We start from the raw sequence: 20,451 nt of genomic DNA, 5'->3' as shown, positions 1-20,451 counted from the left end.
GAGATGTTCCCATTCTTTGCAGGGCTATAACTTTTTAAATTGTATTGCTAAATTGACATTACTATGGCCCATTCAACGTCAAGTATCTATCGTTTAGGATGTAGCAACGTTCTACTTTTTCATTCACATATTCATACAAAAATATGGTCTAAAGTATAAATATGTTTTTATCGTTTTCTGCAGCATTCTGCAGAACGTGATTTATAGCCCTAAATACATATTACATCATCAAATGTAGTTTGATACCGATTGACGTCATATTAAAACTTTCAATTGTGCAAGGTCCTAAGCTTCATGCCTCATCATCTGCTGGTGACCGGAGGGGGTTTATAAGTCCGTGGCCGACGTTAAATCATTCATGTAGTATGGGCGATACATAGATCACAGCAGTTTATATGGATCATAATATTCAAACACGATAAAACTTACCGCAGCTTCCTCTGACCGTTGGGTGGTCAGCGTGGAGCAGAAAGTTCACGATTATGGGATGTTGATATATGCGATCCATTTCCAGGTTGTATAATAACTAGAGGTGGGCATAGATTAATTTTTTTAATCTAGATTAATCTATCTGCAATCCTGGATTTAATCTAGATGAATCTAGATTAAAATGGCTCAAAAAAGAAAAAGAAAAAAAACCTGACGAAGGCATTCAAAATATGTGTGTTCTACCCAAATAATGACCAGAAGTAAGGCCCCGTCCACACGAACGCTGGGTTTAATGTAACCGTGATTGTATGTGCGCAGTTGCACTGTTCGGCCACACACAACCGGGGATTTGCTACACTGCAACCGCTGTCTTTTGAAACCGGTGGCCAGGGTGGAGTTGTGCGGTTTTGCAGTTGCGTGTGGGCATAGCAACCGAGGTTATTCCCAGTGTTTACAGCAGAGCTGTCGCAATTATTCCCCATGTTCACGGCAGACCGCGGGGTAGAGAGATTAGAGCAGAGCCAACTACACCAGTGTTTACAGCAGAGCTGTCCCAAGTAGCGTTATATGAAAATGATTGTAACAAACTTTTGTTCAAAACGTATCGTCTGTGTTGAAGAGTGTTGTGATCGACTGATGTCCGTTGACGCTCAGAGTAAACATGTAGCTGCAGCTAAACTAAACTCATGTGTTGTCAAGTTATTGTTATAATGAACCCAGTCCAGACTGCATCCCCTTAACAATTGTTTGTATTGAGCCGTATTGTATTGTACCCATTCTGCAATCTGTTAAATAACGTTTACATCCATTTCATATCGGTAACGTTACTTCTTCTTCTTCAGTTAATTAATGGCAGATCGCGACCCAACAGGAAGTTTAGTGAGCGTTCAGTCTTTTCTGATTGGTTGAAATGGCCTTCATGTCTGAACAACATCGCCGCCTACTGCTTTGGCATTGTATTACATTGTACTAAATGTATCGGTTGCTGGGTTCCAGCTCTGCCGTGAGTACGCAGTTATACACGGTTGTCCACCTGTGTTCACCGTGTGGACGGAGTTTTATTTTTTCAAACTTCGGTCATATTAAATCCAAACTCTCGTGTGGACAGGGCCTGAGTCCTTACTTTTTCTTTCCTCCTTATGTTTCTCAGGCCAGGTGGCTCATTACACCATGAGCCCATCTCCCGTTTCCAAAATGCATTACAGACTGTTTGAAAAAGCTGTTTTGCTATGATAATTGGTAATGAAATATCAAAATAATGTTCAATAAGATGTACTTGTGTTTAATAAGTTGTTTTATTCAGAAGTTAACACAAATAAATAATATTACCAGTACAGTACAGTATCTAGCACACTCTCAGGAGCAAAACAGAAAGAATCATTTCAAACTTGAACTATGTGACATGGCTTGAATCAACTGCTCCAGTGGAGTTGCTCAGTGGCCAATGGTGTCAACTGTGGTTGTACTGGGCAGCTCCCAGGTGTGAATGGAACTGTGTGAATGTGAAGCAGGGCGTTCCTGAAAAAGAGCATATGTGCTCAGCGAACCTACCCTGGGTAAATAAAGGTACAAAAAAAAATGTAAAAAAAAAAAAAAAAACATTTTTTATTTTTTATTTTTTAGATTAATGCGTTAATTATATTATCGCGCGATACTAGTTAACGGCCCAGCTATAATAATAACATATACGTCCAAATCATGTTGTTTATCGAGTTATTTGCAACCGATCGATGTCCAGTGTATCAAGATGGAGTCCCGCTAACGATAGCGAGTGCCCGGACGAAATATGGGCAAGCACCACTTCCGGCGCGTCACTTCCTGTTTGGGCGATCCGCCGATCGGCCACCAGATGGTGCTCTTGAACCGTTGGAGAGTTGAGAGGAGATCAACAGGAGATCTCAAGACTCCGTGGGTAAAATATGATTGCCATCACAGATTTTTGAAATATTGATCTCAAAGAAGCCTTACGGCGTCATTGGCAGATTACGCATGGCGGAGAATGACGTGGTAACACGTCATTGGCGAATAAAGGGTTAACCGACGTCCAGAGGCTGTCGAGTTTGGTTTCGAGCGAGGCAGCGGACGCTCTGATTTCGTTGGTTAAGGATTGCCTGAGCTCTTCAATTAGCCCAGCAATGGGCGATTATATCAGCGGGAGCGTCGTCCTTTTTGGATTCATTTCTCAGTGTTCTCTTCGCTGCCATTGTGGTTCTTTCAGCCAAAAAAGTTAGTAGGAAACATAAAGGGATGTATACAAAAAGGTTTAACCGAGTTGAAAATATAAAAAGAGGCTTTTAAAACTAAATATAAAAAAAAGGGAGTAACAACGTGGCAATGAGCGACTACATCATCCTCGAACCGGAACCGGAAGTCAAATGCACATGGTTGATGTGCAGTGGAAGCCAGATAATTCACCAGCAGATGATAACGAGGAGAAAGAGAGACGTCTGTTTAATTATGGCTTTTTGTGGAGCGAATGCTATACTTCTGTGGAGTCGGAGCCAGGAGTGGTGGGATCATGACGTGAACGGCTTCACAAAAGCAAGATTTCATCTTCCATGTTCGTATTCACAGAATAACTCCCACCAGTGCAGAATTATGATGAATGAATTTATATCTTCAGAGATTATTGAGGGTGGGCCCTCATTTTCAATAATGCCGAGATTACAATAGACAAAAAAGACACAAATATTAGCATTGGTTGAAATAATTACAATTTAAATGGCCCAGTGTCACCAGCGAGTCAATATTTAAAGTGCTTTGTAGTTTATTCCATGAGTCTGGAGCAGAACATCTAAAAGCAGTCTTTCTGAGTTTGGAATTGACCCCTGGAACATGTAATGTTAGTGTGATCCAGTCATGAGAAGCTCCTACAGTGAAATCTAGCAGTGAGGTCATTTTAAGGTGTGTGACATAAAAGTTGCACAAATTCCAATATGACCAGAAAACCAGACCTGTATTTGAATTAGGACCACATATTATGAAAGTGGCCCAAATCAGAATTGAAAAGATCAAATTCCATGTGATTTGTGCTGCTCAAACTGATCTGAGTCACATTATGAACGTAGCCAGTGGTGCAGTCGTGGTCACACGCGGTTACACGCCGTGTTACCAGATCACTGAGGCAGAAGTACGCGCGATCGCGCACGGATGTGTACTCGCGTGTACGCGCACACAAAAATGCGCTGTATCCATTCGTTGTGACTAAGTACCCGGCCACCGTTTTACATAACAAAAAGCGCAGGTAGACTAAATGTCTGGGTGTTGGCTATCTGAATGCATCTCCCCCTTCATTCTGTGTGACACAGGCAGTGGAGGTGAATACTAATGTGGCTCGGAATTCGTGATGGGGGTCTACCTGCTTATGATATTGAATCAAGCGTCTGTGCTGCGCGCCAGCTTTCCACGCACACATTCACACAAATAGAGAGCAAGAAGAGCTTGTATGATAGAAAGATTGCACTTGCGTATATGCGCTTGTGTGTGTGTGTGTGTGTGCGTGTGTGTGTGCGTGCGTGTGTGTGTATAAATCAGTTCTGTGCGCATGCACGTACCCGCGCGTGCGTGCACGTGGCGTGGCGTGTTACCAGTTCCCATATTACGACTGCACCACTGAACGTAGCCATACAGTAGTTCTAAGAATAATAGGTTATTAGAGGTTTTCTTTGAAGAAATGAAAGATCTTCTTTTTCGGATGATAAGGAACTCCATAACGCTCTACACAGCACAGTTGCTTACAGCCTGTTCCCGCGTTACATCATAACCTCTCTCCACTTCTGTGATGGATATGTTGGCATTATATAATTATTATGTATTAATACCCTTTTCCCCCAAAGACCATATTGTCCTCCATTACTAAAAGCCCGCTCTCACCAACGGCTGCTCATGTCAATGACAGGTCGCCCCCAGGACTACATGATGCCAGATTGTTTCTACTGGACACGCTGACAGAAAAGAGAAATGAAAGCAAAGGCATCGGCTTCGATGAATGAGTTTCCCTGAAGGGCTCTCAAAGCATCAAGCCCTTTTGTCATTATTTCATTTGAGCTCACATGGAACTTCTCTCTTGACTGTTATGGCATGCGAGGCTGGCAGGGGTGATGGTGTGTGTGTATGTGTGTGTGTGGGGGGGGGCAGTGGTTCTTAAGAGCCGGCTAGGACCGAGTGAAGGTGGCCTTAATGCTGGGAGTGCATTCAAACACCCCCACTGCACCTCACTGGCAACAGTTTTTGTGGGTATTTTTTTCTTCTTTTTCCCCCCAGGGATTGACATTTTGCCTCCCGAGGACCCTGCTCCTTAAAAGGGACATACGGCTCATTAATGTATCCCTAAGGAGGGATCCCTGTTTCACTCTTTGCTCCGTTTTTGTGCGAGTGCTGTGAAGTGGCACATGAGTAGGGACTCTGCGATGGCGGGCCCCGAGGCGGTCCCATTGTCGTAACCGCGGAGGACTCTAATCGGGGCAGCAAGTGAAAGGGAACACTGAGCGAGTGATGAACTAATTCATATCAAAAGTTAAAGCTTGACTGAACTCACATGGCCAAAGTAGAGGCCCTGTGCCTTTTACAGAGAGCTGGTTACACAGAGCTGTTTCCCTTTGCTGTAGTTACTTGAATAAGGGTTGGGGGGGGGGGGCGATGTCATGTACTGTAGGTCTGGCCAATAATTCAATATTATCGCTTATCGACTTTTCCCCCCCACACAGTTTAGCCACACTTGTCACTAAAGCTGCCCTTGACTAAGAAATGCTTAGTCAACTTAAGACCAAACCAACTGATTAATCAACTAATTGACTAGGGGACAGCCTTACTAAGCCCAACATAGGTGGCATGACATTGCATTACATTATACAATACATCAAATAGTTTATTGTTTTTTTGATGGGATATTTTTGTGATTAAATCATATTGTGGTGCACACTTATTTAGTCTAAAATGAAGCACATATATTATGTCTAAATTGTATTTATCTATTTTATTTTATTATTTAATGACATTTATTTTATTTAAATATTTGAGGGAATGTCATTTGCAAATTACACTTTGTAGTTTTAGTAGTAGTTTGATAACATACCGGTACTTAACATTACCATGCAGTTCAATGCGATGAACATCAGTTGGATTATTCATTGTTGTTTTTCTTACATGTGCAGATATTGTGATGCATATTGATATTGGGAATGTCAAATGAGCTATCCAACATTCAGGAGTCTCCTCTCTTCTTCAGGTTGTTCGAGGGTACTTCTCAAAGGAAGATTGAAAAGCTCAAAACCCTGATGTGCTATTTCAAAAACGTCACAGAGCAAAGTAGGTTTTCACAATTACAGGATTGTATTGTAAAAGCTGTAAAATATAATTGTATAAATATATTTATTGACATTAAAAAATTTAGACACTTTAAACATATAAACCCACAACACGCCTGCCCTCCCCCGTACCACCACACCCACCCCTCCCCCACTGCCCCAGCTAGCTGTAAAATACTTGAATGAAAACGTAACGCATATTTATCGTTACGGAATAAACAACAATATTCTTGTCTTTTGGTTTTGCTTTTTTCAGGGCCTACTGGACTTGTAACATTCACAAGAAAATGTTTGGACAGTCCTCCAAATTGGAAAAGGTGCAGCATTTATCCAGTTTTATCAAGAAATACCCATTTATTCATTTGCAGGCATATCATGTCCACCAAATCCAATAGCTTGAATCCAAACACTTAACAAGCAGAAGATCTATAGTTTAAATCGTCGTCCATATTAAAAAAGGGCAATTGATTTGTACTTTTTCTTTTCTATTTCAGCTCACAGTCTCTGCTCACAAAGCTCCATATCACACGCGAAGGGACCATTGAGGACGATGGCCATGGCATGCTGCAGGTGAGAAGAGATCCAGATATACTCTCTTTTGAACTCACATGACACGGCACAAATGAACTTGACCTCACAACAATGACAGACATACTTGCATACTTCAGGTAGATAACCCCAGGGAGTCCCTGCCCCCGACGAAGGTACTGTATGAGAGCTAGGAAACCATTTGATTGATTGATTGATTGATTGAAAACTTTATTAACAGATTGCAGAATGGGTACAATACAGTACAGCTCAATACACACAATTGTTAAGGGGATGCAGACCAGAGAAAGACTTTCGTCTTGTTTACATCAGGGTCCCCCATTTTCAATTCATCAGGATTTCACTTTATTGATGTCATGTGTGACAATTACACTTTAAACTTTTAAAGGGTTACTTCACCAAAAAACAATGCTGATTTATTTTTGCACATAATCTCACACACGTCCAAAAACTCTAAACTGTTTTGTACATACCGGTATTTCATCATTTAGTTTGACTGTTATTGAGAGTAAATGAGTTTGAATATGGCCACCACTGCCACCAGTGATTGAATCCTTGTGTTGTGTTACAGCTCAATGCAATGATAATGTAGCAGTCCCTGTAGGACAAGGGATTGCTATTTTTCATCTACATAATTTCATGGAGCTGTAATTAACACAACACAAGGATTCAATGTCCCGATGACATCACTGGTCATTCATTCACTCATTTACTCTCAATGACTAAAATTAAATGAAAATGAATGTGTGCAAAACTGTTTTGAGTTTTTAGATGTATGTGAGATTATGTACAAAATCAGCATTGTTTTTTGGTGAAGTGCCCCTTTAACACTTTGATTGCCAGCGTGGTGTGCACTATTTAGCGCTTGAGTGCCAGCGCTCTAGTCAATGGGAGGGTGAGCACATTTGCGAACGCATAAACTATATCTTAAATTATGGCTATGTGTCTAATACGCCTGTCGCTTATCAATGACTTGCTTGCAGTCAACATGTACGAAACAGATTGTTTTTTCATCGGTACATTTCCGTTTTTATACCATTTTGAAAAACGCTCGTTTTTGGAAATTTCCAGAAAATAAAAAAGATTCTGTGATAAACGCCCTTTAGTGGAATACACAAAACACGTTGTAATTTTTCGGCCTATTTATGAATCGTTTTCAAATAAACGCTGGCCCTCGTAGCGCGGCGCTCCCCCCCCCACCTCCTGCACCCAACGGTAAACAGCCACACACACACATACAGCTTCGATCGCGGTAGAAAGAAATATCAGATCAACGCAAGATTTTATATCCTTACCTGGTCTCTGATGTAATGCAAAAGAAATAATCCAATTATCTGATCGCCATTCCAAATACTGCTCGTGGAAGTCTGTCCCACATTGCCCGGCATTGCATATGAAGGGGGGGGGGGGGGCAGCATCGCAGATGTAACGTTGTAAACGCTAGTCCTGCCGGAGTATTTAAACCCTGCACGTACGGCTCAGATCGTCCCAGAAAAGAAACGACACCATTTCAACTGGAAGGCGTAGGCGGCGGTATTTGCCCTTTTGCAAGCTCAGACCCATTCCCAATGATAACATCAGACTGGATGGATGAAAATGAATGGATATAGCTAATAAAAGAAATAACAATTAAAACCAGACTGTTAAGCCGACTTTTTCCGTGATTGGCGCTGAATGAGTTAAAGGAAGGGGGGGGGGGGGGGGAGGACACTTTAACACATTGAGTGCCAGCAGGGGGCGCACTATTTATCGCTTGAATGCCAGCCTTTTTGGAGTGATTTTCTGATATTTCATGATTTTCGCGGAGCTATTTCTATATTCTATATTATGGCTGTGTCTAATACGCCTGTCGCTTATCAATGACTTGCTTGCAGGCAACAAACGGATTGTTTTTTCATCTGTACATTTCCGTTTTATACCGTTTTGAAAAACGGAAGTTTTAGAAATGTTCAAAAAAAATACAATCGCCCTTTAGTGTAATACACACAACACGTTGTCATTTTCCGGCTGATTTATGAATCGTTTTCAAATAAACGCTAGATTATCGATAGTATATGTGTACTTATGCACGCTAGAGAAGCAGGCTGAAAAATCGATTATCTATGACCTGGTCAGCGCTAACGTCATATACACACATAGGGGACACGTTGTGAAATATGTGAAAAAAACATCTGATTACCCCAAGACTGGTAAAATAGATTCCTTACCTCAGATCAGATGTTCTGCAAAAAGATTATTCCAATTCCTGATCGCCATTCCAAATATCGATCGCGTTTATTGATCCAACGTTATGTACTCGAAACACATATTCCACGCTGCTCTGAGGGTCCCCAATGAATGCAGTAGTCTCGGGTTACATGCCTGAGAAGTAAAATGTGGAATCCGGAGTTTTCTTTTCACATGCATTTTCATTGAGTCCATTCCAATGGGTGCAATACCATCCGGGAGACGATAGGGGGCGGTATTTGCCCTTTTCAAGCTCATAGACAGTCCTAATGATAACGTGAGGCTGGATTGATGAAAAATGAATGGATATTGCTAATAAAAGCAATAACGATTAAATAACGAGATTTCTCGTCATTGGCACTCAACGCATGCCGGCCAACAACGAGATATCTCGTTGTTGGCACTCAATGTGTTAAGAAAGAACTTGTTGTGATTATTGCATAGTATAGTTAGTAATAACAAGTATAGCATAGGGACATAGAAGTAAAACTGTATATTGTATAGTAGTGTACATAGGCCCCAGTGCCTTTAATCGTAGCTCAACATTGTATTGCAATTCTCTCAGGATTTATAAACATGTCTATTTATCATGTCTACTTTATGTCTACTTTATCATCTTCTACTTCTTTTATTTACTATTTTATTCTTGCACAATCGAAGCGGGCATGGCCAACCGCATTTCACTGTATGCCCTGGTATGTATGTGATAAATAAACCTCTTGAATCTACGTTTCGGAGTTACGTACGCGGAAGCCCTTTGCTCACCGGCATTTTGATTTGTCCTATATCCCTCACTAGTGTCCTTCAGAGACAGCAGCTTGGTGTTGAGGGGGACTCCTCCCTCCAGGATCCCGTTCCACAGACACAGTACTGGTTACTCCATGTCATGCTACTAGTTCTCCCTGCCAGCCTCCGCACCCCACCCCACCCCTCCAGCTGCTATAGACAATCACTGAGAATCCTCACATACAAATTCTGGAGTCTTTCGCCCAGAATGCTTACTACTGCTGAAAAGACCTTTGAGGGAGCGGGTGACATGTCTTTGGGAGCGAGCGCTGGGACCAGGGTCGAGGCCTCTGGGCCTCCTCCCCTCTCCGTGTTGGCCATGCTGCGTTTACACTGTCAGGACGGCCCCCTCTCCCTTTCACCTTTTGTTTGCCTCCGGTTGCCACGAGCTGACAGCTGATGTGCACACATGACCAGCTCCGGGGCACCCTCTAGCCGGGGATTGATGGACGCTCTGGTGAGGTGGGGGGCGGGGGACACTGACAGCCTGTCAACGCAGACTTAGGAGGCTGGCCGACTGTCCCGGAGTTGAATGACCAGTTCAAGGAGATCGGGCTGGCAGGCTGCCACTCGCTGCCTGCCTCCCAGCCTCGATGGCGGGGTGGAGATGGGGTTGGCCTGGGCTGTCTGCAGGCCAAATGACCCAAAACTGACAGTCCTGAAAATAAGCTGTGTTCAGACCATAACAGTGTGTTTTCAATGTTTGTGAGTGTCTGGGCTGAAAGATCTTTCTTCCGTTATGAATGACGAAATGTACTGAAATAAGCAAATACAACACCCTTAGAACTCCCTGCAAAAAAACAAACAAGCACAACAAACAAACAAAACAGTTAACAAACAGAATGGCATCACAGATCATCAAGTGGCAATCAATTTACTGTAAAGTCAGCACACCGTCTGCAGTGTTCCCAAGTTTAATATACTTAGTATATTAAACTTGGGAACACTGCAGACGGTGTGCTGATTTTTTTCCACAACTTTACATATCTATTTGAGTCAAGCACCCGTGACTATACTATACCTTAAACGGATCTTTTTCAAGTTCCAAGTTTTAATACTCTTATGAAGGTCCAGATTAACACATAAAGTCCACGTTTATTATTTTCTATACCTTATATATTGTTTATTTGTATAAGATATATATTCACGCTGTTTATTTACCTATGAGTATTTTTATCATTCGCCTCTTTTCATATGTCCCTTCATCGCGCCGTAGACAGCGTGAGCCCATGCACCTGTAGAGTGTACCAACATGCCCAGGCAGTGTGTTGGCACAGCAGTAAACCAGCCACAGTGTATTACGAGAGAGCTGGTCTGCTAGTGAGATGTAATTACAACGTTAGTGAGCTACGAGTTGGAAACGGCAGCGTGATATAGTTTGGGAGAAGTGAAGTAATATACTTCGATATAGAGTTGCCGACGGGCAGATGAAGAGGACAGTGAAGAGACTTTGGGCTGAGTTCAGCTGCGTTCTGGACTTGACTAGCTACTGCGGACTAGTTGAAAACATTAGGAACTTGTTACATTCACCCACACAAGGGCTGATTAATCACACACCCCCCCTCTCTCTCACACACACACTCTCCCAGCTCTCTTTCTCTCTTGCCCCTTCCTCATCTTTCTCACCCCCCTCTCTCTCTATATCTCACACACACACACACACACACACACACACACACACACACACACACACACACACACACACACACACACACACACACACACACACACACACTTCAGAAATAAACATAGTATCAATGAGAGCATCAATAATACACCTGAGTGAAGTCTAGTAAAAAATAAAAAAAATGTATTTTATTTTTGAAAGTTAATCGTGAGTTAAAAGAAATTGTGGCGTTAATAGAATCGGGCGATAACGCGATATATATATATATATACACACACTTTGGAGCATACAGTATGACTGCTCTCTTGTTTTGATGTTTGCTACTGGCAGCTCCACAGGGAGTGCTGCTCTACAGGGAGAGCTCATTTTGACATTGGGGACAGATGTCTGAGTAGCAACGGTACCTTGGGCCACCATCCCTATGAGCTTGTCAGGGGCTTCTGTCAGGTGGACAGAGAGGCAGTTAGAGACCCTTTCCGTGACGGGTTCCTCGCACCTTTAAGATTTGGAACGCCCAGAGTTAAAGAAAGACAGTATGTGATAAGTAGTCTTGTTGCGTTTTGCTTGTGTTCACTGCAAAAGTGTTTTCCTGTTAAAGGGGAACACCTCCCAAATGAAGTTATAATATGTTATTTCCATGGCAGAGGAAAGTTCAATCAATATTTGTGAACCTACTTGCTCATAAAGCCAGAAACCAGGGAAGTAAGATTCAAACGTGTGATGTCATCAAGTAAGTCTGGAGCTGCTCCATTGACTAAGATTTTGTGGCCCCACAGAATGTGTTTATACATTCAAATGAATTTATTCTATAGTAGTGTTCTCAGTTCTGAAACAGGAAATGTCCCCTTATACTCGGAACATCCCCCTGGGTGCTCTCAGTTTCACCTATAACATCTTTCCCCAATTCATTGTCTATGAAGCAGCTTGAGACTTTATACCTGATGACATCACACGTTTGAGTCTCTGGTTACTGGCAGTGCAGTGAGATGTTTCTTCTACTCGCCAAAATATGGGGGTGACAGTGGCTCAAGAGGTAGAGTGGTCATCTGGTAATCGGGAGGTTCTCAGTTAGATTCCAGCTCCTCCTGGCAGCATGTCGAAGTGTCCTTGAGCAAGAGACTTAACTTTTAACTGCTCCCGATGAGCAGATGGTTGCCTCAGCCGTCGGTGTGTGAATGTATGTGTGAATGTGAGGAAGTTGTAGCGCTTGGGATGAAACATGCTGTATAAATGCAGACATGCAGTCAATTTACCATATAAACAGAAAGACTCAAACAGGAAGCATCCGGTGACTGGTCTGCCCAACCAGAAGCTACGGTGTGAGACGCACTTGAGTTGACGGGGACGGGTTCCAGAGACAGTTCCGACAATATCGGTGTGTTTACGGAAGTGATGCTTGTGTCATCGCAGTACTAGTGGAGGAGAACGTCCCGGTCATCAGGGATTTTCCCAACCGGAGACCATGAATGAATGAATTAATGAATTATTTTATTTCGAATGTTTACAAATAAATAAACAAACAAATAATTTTTCCAACATTTTCACAAATAAACATACGAAAAGGATAGGTTTGAAGCCGAAGGCTTATAGAGCAACCTACCCCTAATTCAAAAAACAAATTAAAAAATGTTAAAGTTTTCAAAATATAACAAACAAAAAATAAATAAATCAACAATAAAAAATCAACAAAAACCGATCCAGAAAAGAAAAGAAAAAAGTTCAAGTTTGCAAGATAAAACAATCAATCAAACAAACAAAAACAAAAAAATCAACAAAAAACGTTCCTGAAAAGAACATAAGCCAACATAGGAAAATCAAAAATTCATCTGCAATACCAGAGTTTCATGGTAGAAAAAAACAAAAACAAAAAACAGATTGTAGGTTAAATTTTACTATAAGATTCTAGAACCCTGTTTTTAAACATCTTTTTAAACTTAACACTTTCACTGCCCAATCTAATTCCTTTTTACCTCCTTGAATGCCCAGCACCACTTCAATGTTAACGTTAATATCGCCTAATCTATGTTTTAAATTATGGCTATGTGTCTAATCTGCCCGTCGCTTATCAAAGACTCATTTTCCAGTCAACATTGTCGTAGCAGATTGTTTTTTTATCGCTTCATTTCCGTTTTCTAGCATTTTGAAAAGCACTCGTTTTCATGGAAAAATGAAGACATTCCATGATAATCGCCCTTTACTGGAATATTCTAGAACGTTGTCATTTTTCGGCCTATTTATGAATCGTTTTCAAATAAACGCTAGATTATCGATAGTATATGTGTACGCATGCACGCTCTGGCCGCGAGCTGAAAATCGATTCTCCTATTTCCTGACCGTTCGCACAGTCAATCAGCCATATCACATAATCACATAAAAGCTCATATCTCCGTGAAAATCCGTGAGTCTGATTATCCTAAGACTGGTAACATAGATTCCTTACCTGAGATCAGATGGTATCCAAATGGATTATTCCAATTCCTGATCGCCATTAGAAAAAATCAATCCTTTTATTGATTCACCATGTATACTGTAAAAACACATAATCCCGCTGCTCTGAGGCTCACTAGTGGAGCTGATTGACCCCGGCTGCGTGAGTGAGAAGTAAAATGTGGAGACAGGGATTTTTTTTATCATTCATTTTCATTGAGTTCAATCCAAAAGGGTGAATTACCATCTGGGAGACGATAGGGGGCGCTTTTTTCACATCTGAGCGCCTGGAGTGGCTGAATTTCCAACGGTAGACTTGGTTGATGAAATATGATTTCAGATCGCTAATAAAAAAAAAACGTGAGTGGGCATTCAACCCGCGGGGGGTAAACCCGAGAAAACTCGGGTTGGGCAATCAAAGTGTTAAAAATACTCCTGCTGTTTTATTTCATCCGGTATATTGTTCCAGAGTTTCACTCCTTTAACTGACACAGACATACTTTTAAGTGTGGTTTGAGCTCTAGGCTGTTTCAAATTGAGTGTTCTTCTTAAATTATACGTCACCATGGGCAGGATGGAACAATCTGTGATGTACTGAATGCACGCACCGCTGCTTACAACCTGGTTATGTAACCGTTGGAAACTCAAGACAATTGACTGTATCGTATTCAGAAATAACATTTAGCTTGCTGCATTGTCCAATGTATTCAAAAGCACATCCCTCCTAGATGCAAGCATAAAAATAGCATTATTTTGGATCTGTACCCTAAATCTACAATTACAGTACTTTGCATTAGTGTTCCATGTGATTGTTTTGCTTTGCAGGTGGATTTTGCCAACCGGTTTGTGGGCGGAGGAGTCACTGGGTCAGGTCTGGTTCAAGAAGAAATCCGCTTTCTGATCAATCCAGAACTCATCGTCTCTCGCCTCTTCACTGAAGTGCTGCGCGACAACGAGTGTCTGATCGTTACAGGTCAGTGATCAAAACAGAATAGAATAGAATAGATCTTTATTGTCATTGTTACAGTTGTTACAACGAAATTAAAAAAAATGCAACCCTAGGTGCTAGTAAAAAAATAAAAACAGTCCTAAACACAGTGGTGGGGCATAAATAACATTAATATAAACAGTGTGGTGTAAAAGATAATTGCACTATCCCTAATGTTGTGTGTGCGTGTGCGAGTGTGGGGGGGGGGGGGGGGGGGGGGTGCAAGGGAGACTGTTGTTTTAAAATTTAGCTGAGTTTAGTGCACATATGGCCCTGGGATAAAAACTAAACTTCAGTCTGTTAGTCTGGGTGGGCATGACGCTGAAACGCCTGCCCGAGCGCAGCCGCACGAGGTGCTTGTTGCCCGGGTGGTGTGGGTCCTTCAGTGTTTTTACTGCTTTTTTGAGGCAGCGGGAGTTGTATAATCCCTCCAGTGAGGGGAGGGGGCAGCCGATAATCTTCTGGGCCGAGTTGACGACCCTCTGGAGCGCCTTCCTCTCTGCGGCTGTGCAGCTGAGGAACCACACATTTATGCAGTAGGTGAGGATGCTTTCCACGGAGCAGCGGTAAAAAGACACAAGCAGGTCTTGTCTGAGGTGGTAGTTTCTCAGTACTCTCAGGAAGTAGAGTCTGCTGTGCCTTTTTCACTATCGCCGTGGTGTTGATTCTCCAGGTCAGGTCATCCTCCAGGTCAGGGGTCTCAAACTCAATTTACCTGGGGGCCGCTGGAGGTAGAGTCTGGGTGAGGCTGGGCCGCATTAAATATTCCACAAAAAAAGGGTTTCAAGTAATCAAAAAAAAAGTACAACTGATCCAATCTTCTCAATCTTTAGCAATAACATTTCAGAACATGAACAGTTCTTCAGAACATGAACGGTTCTTCAGGCTTCTCAGTGGTGTCAGTGGACTCATCCACAGCTATGGAAATGCACTGTGCATTTTTTTTATTCTATCACAAAGCTGTTTATAAAAAAAAATAGATAAAAACCATATTATGCGTTTTCATCAATAAATAAATGCCCCAAATTTTTTTATAGATTGGGGGCCCCACATTTTTTAATAGATTGGGGGCCCATAAATTGATTCTTTCATCGGGCCCAGAATCTCCAGCTACGCCCCTGGCTGGGACTCAGGATGAACGCATAATTATTTTTCCGTCCATTCACCTTTGAATTGCAGTCGACTTTTCTTTTACTGACCATCTTTGAAAATGCCATATTTTTCTGCTGGCTGCCTGCTGGCGAAAATAGGCTAATAGCTACATTTATCTCACAGAGATAAAACTGGGAGCGAGTTTACTGTAGATGCGCTGCCAACTCTGCTCCGACTTGAACTGAAAGAGAGAGACGACATGCAGTCCGTGAAGACCCGCCCTACTCCCCTACTCTGCCTCTGATTCGCAGACTGTGGGTGAGGGGGAAAAACGCTGACGGGACGCGTATGTGATTGGACCAGACTCGTACACAGACAGACAGTCGCAGTGCAGCCGGACATGCAGAGCACTGCTCGCAGAGGAGAGAGATAGCGAGGATGCATTTGCTTCCACTTTACTTGATATCACTCCGGAATCACGTTTCAACCAAGTCACTAACATAACGTTGCTGTCATGAGCCTGCGCTATGGTAGCCTACAAGTGATCAAATAAATAAAACTTCCAACTCTCGCGCAACGACTCGGCAAACAGTAGTGCGCGGGCCGCATTAACACTACACTTTGATGTCCAGTAGGGGGCCGCAAAATATCATCCCGCGGGCCGCAATTGGGCCGCGAGTTTGAGACCCCTGCTCCAGGTGGACACCCAGGAACTTGATGACCGAGACTCTCTCCACACATCCCCTGTCGATATACATGGGCTGTATGTCGGTCTTCTTCCTCCTGTAGTCCACGATCATCTCCTGGGTCTTTAGCTTGTTCAGCTGTAGGTTGTTATCCTTGCACAGGGCTGACAGCTGCTCTATTTCATCCCGATACGCGGTCTCGTCACCTTTTGTGATGCAGCCCACCACGTGGTGTCGTCAGCGAACTTGATGATGGTGTTGCTGGGGTGGACTGCGGTGAAGTCGTGTGTATAAATAGAGTAAAAAAGGGGACTCAGCACGCAGCCCTGGGGGGATCCAGTGCTGAGGCTGATGGCTGTGGATGTGTGGGGGCCTATTCTGACCCTCTAGTGGTGGTCAGAGAGGAAGTCCTTAGACCATCGGCAGAGGGGATGGTTTAGTCCAAGGTCCATGAGTTTGGGCACTAGTCTGTCAGGCAGGATGGTGTTAAAGGCAGAACTAAAGTCCACGAAGAGCAGCCTTGCGTAGCCCCCCGCTCTCTCCAGATGGGACAGGGTAGAGTGGAGAGTCGTGGCGATGGCGTCCTCCGTGGACCTGTTGGCTCTGTAGGGTCTAGTCCGGGTGGGAGGCTAGAGATGATGTGGGGCTTGAGTGTCTTTTCAAAGACCTTCATGGGTAGGGAGGTGAGTGCGACTGAACGGTACCCACGCTGACCAGGGAAGGACTAGGGATGTCCCGATGTCACGTGATCGGGATCGGGGCCGATCACGTGATTTTCCGAAGAGCGGGATCGGCATTTTTTTTTAATTTAAATAAATAAAAAAAAAAATTATTCAACAAACATGACCATGTTCACGTTTTAAACTCATACTGAGGCCTTAGTTTTGGTTGTAAATTGCATATCACCATTCATTTATTTATTGTCACACAGAGCAGAAGAATTTTGCCAAAACAAACGCATTTACTTTGATTTAATTATACATCAAATGATTTATGTCAAGGATTGCAATGCCTCGCTTGAATGAAGTTAACTTTTCACCTGGATAACGTCAACATTCAGGGTGAATGTAATGTGAGAAATTGGGATGAATTTTAATTTTAAATTTTTTTAATTATAAAAAGAAAAATATCTATTTTTTTATCGGATCGGGAAAGATCGGTATCGGTGGATACTCAAAATCACATGATCGGGATCGGATCGGGAGCAAAAAAATTTGATCGGGACATCCCTACATTTAACGCTTACATCTACCGTACACATTTTCCAAATTTCATCAGGGACTTCTCGAGCTGATTTTTAGTAGGGCTGCCCCCTCATATTTGGTAAATTAATCGGTTGGTTTGTTCTTAGTCTACCAAGATGTTTATGTTAATTTCTTTCATGCTGAATGAGTTGTTTCCTGAAATAATTATGAGCACATCTCAGGTAAGCTCTAGATTTAACCCTTGGGAGTCGAAAGTCCTGTTTGCACCCGTGGGCGGAGAACAAAAGGATTTAGAATTTCTCCCAAATGCTCAGAAATACCTATTTTCAGAAATCGGTAAAAATAGAAAAATGACATTTTCGAGTGCTTTGAGATGTTATATATATGTCTCCTTACTTGCTCAACTTAATACGACTTGTAAATACGTTTAATTCTTGCTAGATGGTATGATTGTAATTATCTACGTTTGCCAGAGAACTACATCGCGTCAAGAAACGCACGTGCGCACACACACAAGAGCGGCGTGTGCGCTGTGAAAAGGTGTTAGACCCGGCAGAGGTGAGAGGTATCGGAGCCTATCCCCCATCCAAATTCTAAACAACAGATTGGCTTTTCATAATATGTATGAATTATCGCTTGCAACAATATCCACGGGACTCGACTTTTTGCAGTCGTTGTGTATGTGTGTCACCAACACATGCCAACTATCTCCTGCGTGGGGACCCGCGGACATTCTCTCACAGCTGATAGAGAGAAAAAAAAGCAATAGCTTACATACTTTTCCGGACTGATCATCTGAGCTCCTCTCCAGTTGAACTGCTACTGTGTTTAAATCCAAATAATCCTCTGCCATTGTTGTAACATGTCATCTGTTCTCTAGTATTCAGTCTTGTGAAGTTAAAGGGGAGATGTTGAATAGCGATATAAACATAGTCATAGCATCAAATTAGTATTTAGATAAACCACAGTGTAACTGAGGGGTACAATTCCCTGACTATTGATAAGTATGGTATCATTAAACCACTACCGCTTTATGTACTTTAATTACTGGCCATACAGTACATGATATATAAATATGATGAACACTTCCCACATTGAATCGGTTCCACACCAAGGTGTAATCAAGTATTTATTGCAGCAAAAGGTACATAATATACTTATCTATTATACTTTGGATGCGCTTATAAGGCAAAGGAATGTGCGTAGGCAAATCAATAATGAATGTCCATTCTCTGGTTACGCAGGAGGTAATTATACAACCTGAATCTTAGGGCATTATATCTATGGTACACTAGTAATATATAGCGGGAGATACTGGAAGGGTCCCCCCGGTTGTAAGCCAGCAGGGGTAGAGGATCAGTCGGTAGTAGAGAGTCTGGTCAACGATGACTAAGGAGACTCCAAGTACAGGAGACGGTGCAATAGCCTCTTGATCCACAGACGAATACAGCTGTTCTCCGTAGACTGTAGCTCCACAGTGAAGAAAGCTAGCCGGCCTCAGGCTCTCTGAGGCGCCGACTCGACCTGGTCTCCTCACAGGGTAAATCCCACACGTGTAGGCGTCGGCGATTCTCCGCTCCATAAATCACAGGACCAAAACAAATATAATCCAGCCGCAAAGGGCTATGTAGTCGTCGGGTAGATTAATCCAGTGTACATGTCCACACGGTTCTCGTCTAGGTCTCCTCGGGTGAAAGCGCCATGAAAGCAGCCCAGCCTGGATAAGCACTCTAGCTGGTACGAGGAAGCGTTGGTGATGCTGGTCACTGTAGAACTTTAGCCGCACGATACACTATACACAAATAGACTATTACTGACTTAATAGAAATATGTCGCACTCGACGGTATAGCGCCAAACTCTGACAATTCACTTATTAATTCGCACGCGGTCTCAATGCTCTATTTTGGGGCCAAACAGGCCATACTTCACCGCACGGAGTATCGTGGGTGAGGCTTCAACTTATTGGGTAACTCTGACTTCTGACTAAGTGCTTCTGTATTCACCTGCGCCATATTTATATGCACGGCGAACAATCTAGTGCCAACCTCATTTCTGTCGCGTATCCCTGGGCAAGGCCGGGCTTGTACAGACATGTCTTGACGGTGACTTTGAACCTGACTCCGGAGGCATGGCTCTGGCGCCTGTGGACCGCTGTCCAATAGGAGAATGAAATATTATGGTCTGGGCTAAAGGGATATTCCGTGTATATGTACAAGGAATATACAAGGGATATCAAACGATATACAAATACTATGCAATATATATCAATCAATAAATATATATATTCGGTTTAATCTGATCCTTTGTAACAGCCGCCCCCTAATGAGTCCCACCTAATTAGCTAAGCAGAGACAGATTAACCGCACTGTCCACTACTCAATGTCTGTTGTGAGGGGTCGGGCAGTTCACAAAGTCATGGGGTCATGGTCGTCATCGATAGTATCGGGGAGCCTTGGCAGTTCTATTAGCCTCGCCACGGGTCGGGTGTAGATCCGTCCTTGGACGAGCACTTCGGCTGCTCGGACCTTTCCGTCGGCACCGGTGATCACTTTGCTTACGCGGCCAGCCGGCCACATAGCTCGGGGTAGTGACTGGTCGATAATCATGACGACTGTTCCTTCTGTCAAATTGTCTCTCTCTTTCACCCATTTCTGGCGGGTCTGTAGAGACGGTAGATAGTGGAGTAGGAAGCTGTTCCAAAACTTGTCAGCCAATACTTGACTGTACCTCCACATTCTTCGGCCGTTCGCTTCTTCAGGCCTGTACATTGTCTGTGGTAGCGCGGGGTCCAGCCGCCCCATCAAGAGTGTGTTGGGGGTGACTGGGTCGACATCTGCTACATCACTTGAGACGTAACCGAGGGGCTTTGAGTTCAATACTCCCTCGATCTCCGTGAGGACTGTCATTAGGACTTCTTCCGCCACGGTCTGGGCCCCAAGCACGGCGTACAGGGCTGTCTTTATTGAACGTACTTCTCGTTCCCAAGTTCCACCGAAGTGAGGTGCGTTCGGGGGATTAAACTGGAAGTCAATCTGGGATGGAGCGAGGTGGGTCTTAAGTTCTGGGCCCATAGCTTGGAAGCTCTCTCTCAGCTCTCTTTCTCCGCCTTTGAAGTTTGTCCCGTGATCA

At 43.1% G+C, this 20,451-nt stretch overlaps 1 protein-coding gene across 1 annotated transcript in view; it reads left to right on the top strand.

Moving 5' to 3' along the window:
* Nucleotides 1–20,451, top strand: part of LOC311235541 (poly(ADP-ribose) glycohydrolase) — a gene marked incomplete at its 5' end in the record, with an annotated part of 139,224 nt that overhangs the window by 47,509 nt on the left and 71,264 nt on the right. Inside the window, 4 exons of the mRNA XM_084323009.1 lie at nt 5,657–5,736; nt 5,992–6,052; nt 6,230–6,305; nt 14,176–14,323. Coding sequence (XP_084179135.1) covers nt 5,657–5,736; nt 5,992–6,052; nt 6,230–6,305; nt 14,176–14,323 — 365 coding nt within the window. The remainder of the gene's footprint in view (nt 1–5,656; nt 5,737–5,991; nt 6,053–6,229; nt 6,306–14,175; nt 14,324–20,451) is intronic.

The sequence above is a fragment of the Notolepis coatsorum genome, assembly GCF_963971535.1.
Source record: "Notolepis coatsorum genome assembly, chromosome: 10".
Classification (NCBI taxonomy): domain Eukaryota; kingdom Metazoa; phylum Chordata; class Actinopteri; order Aulopiformes; family Paralepididae; genus Notolepis; species Notolepis coatsorum.
This window is presented reverse-complemented; position numbering and strand designations above follow the sequence as displayed.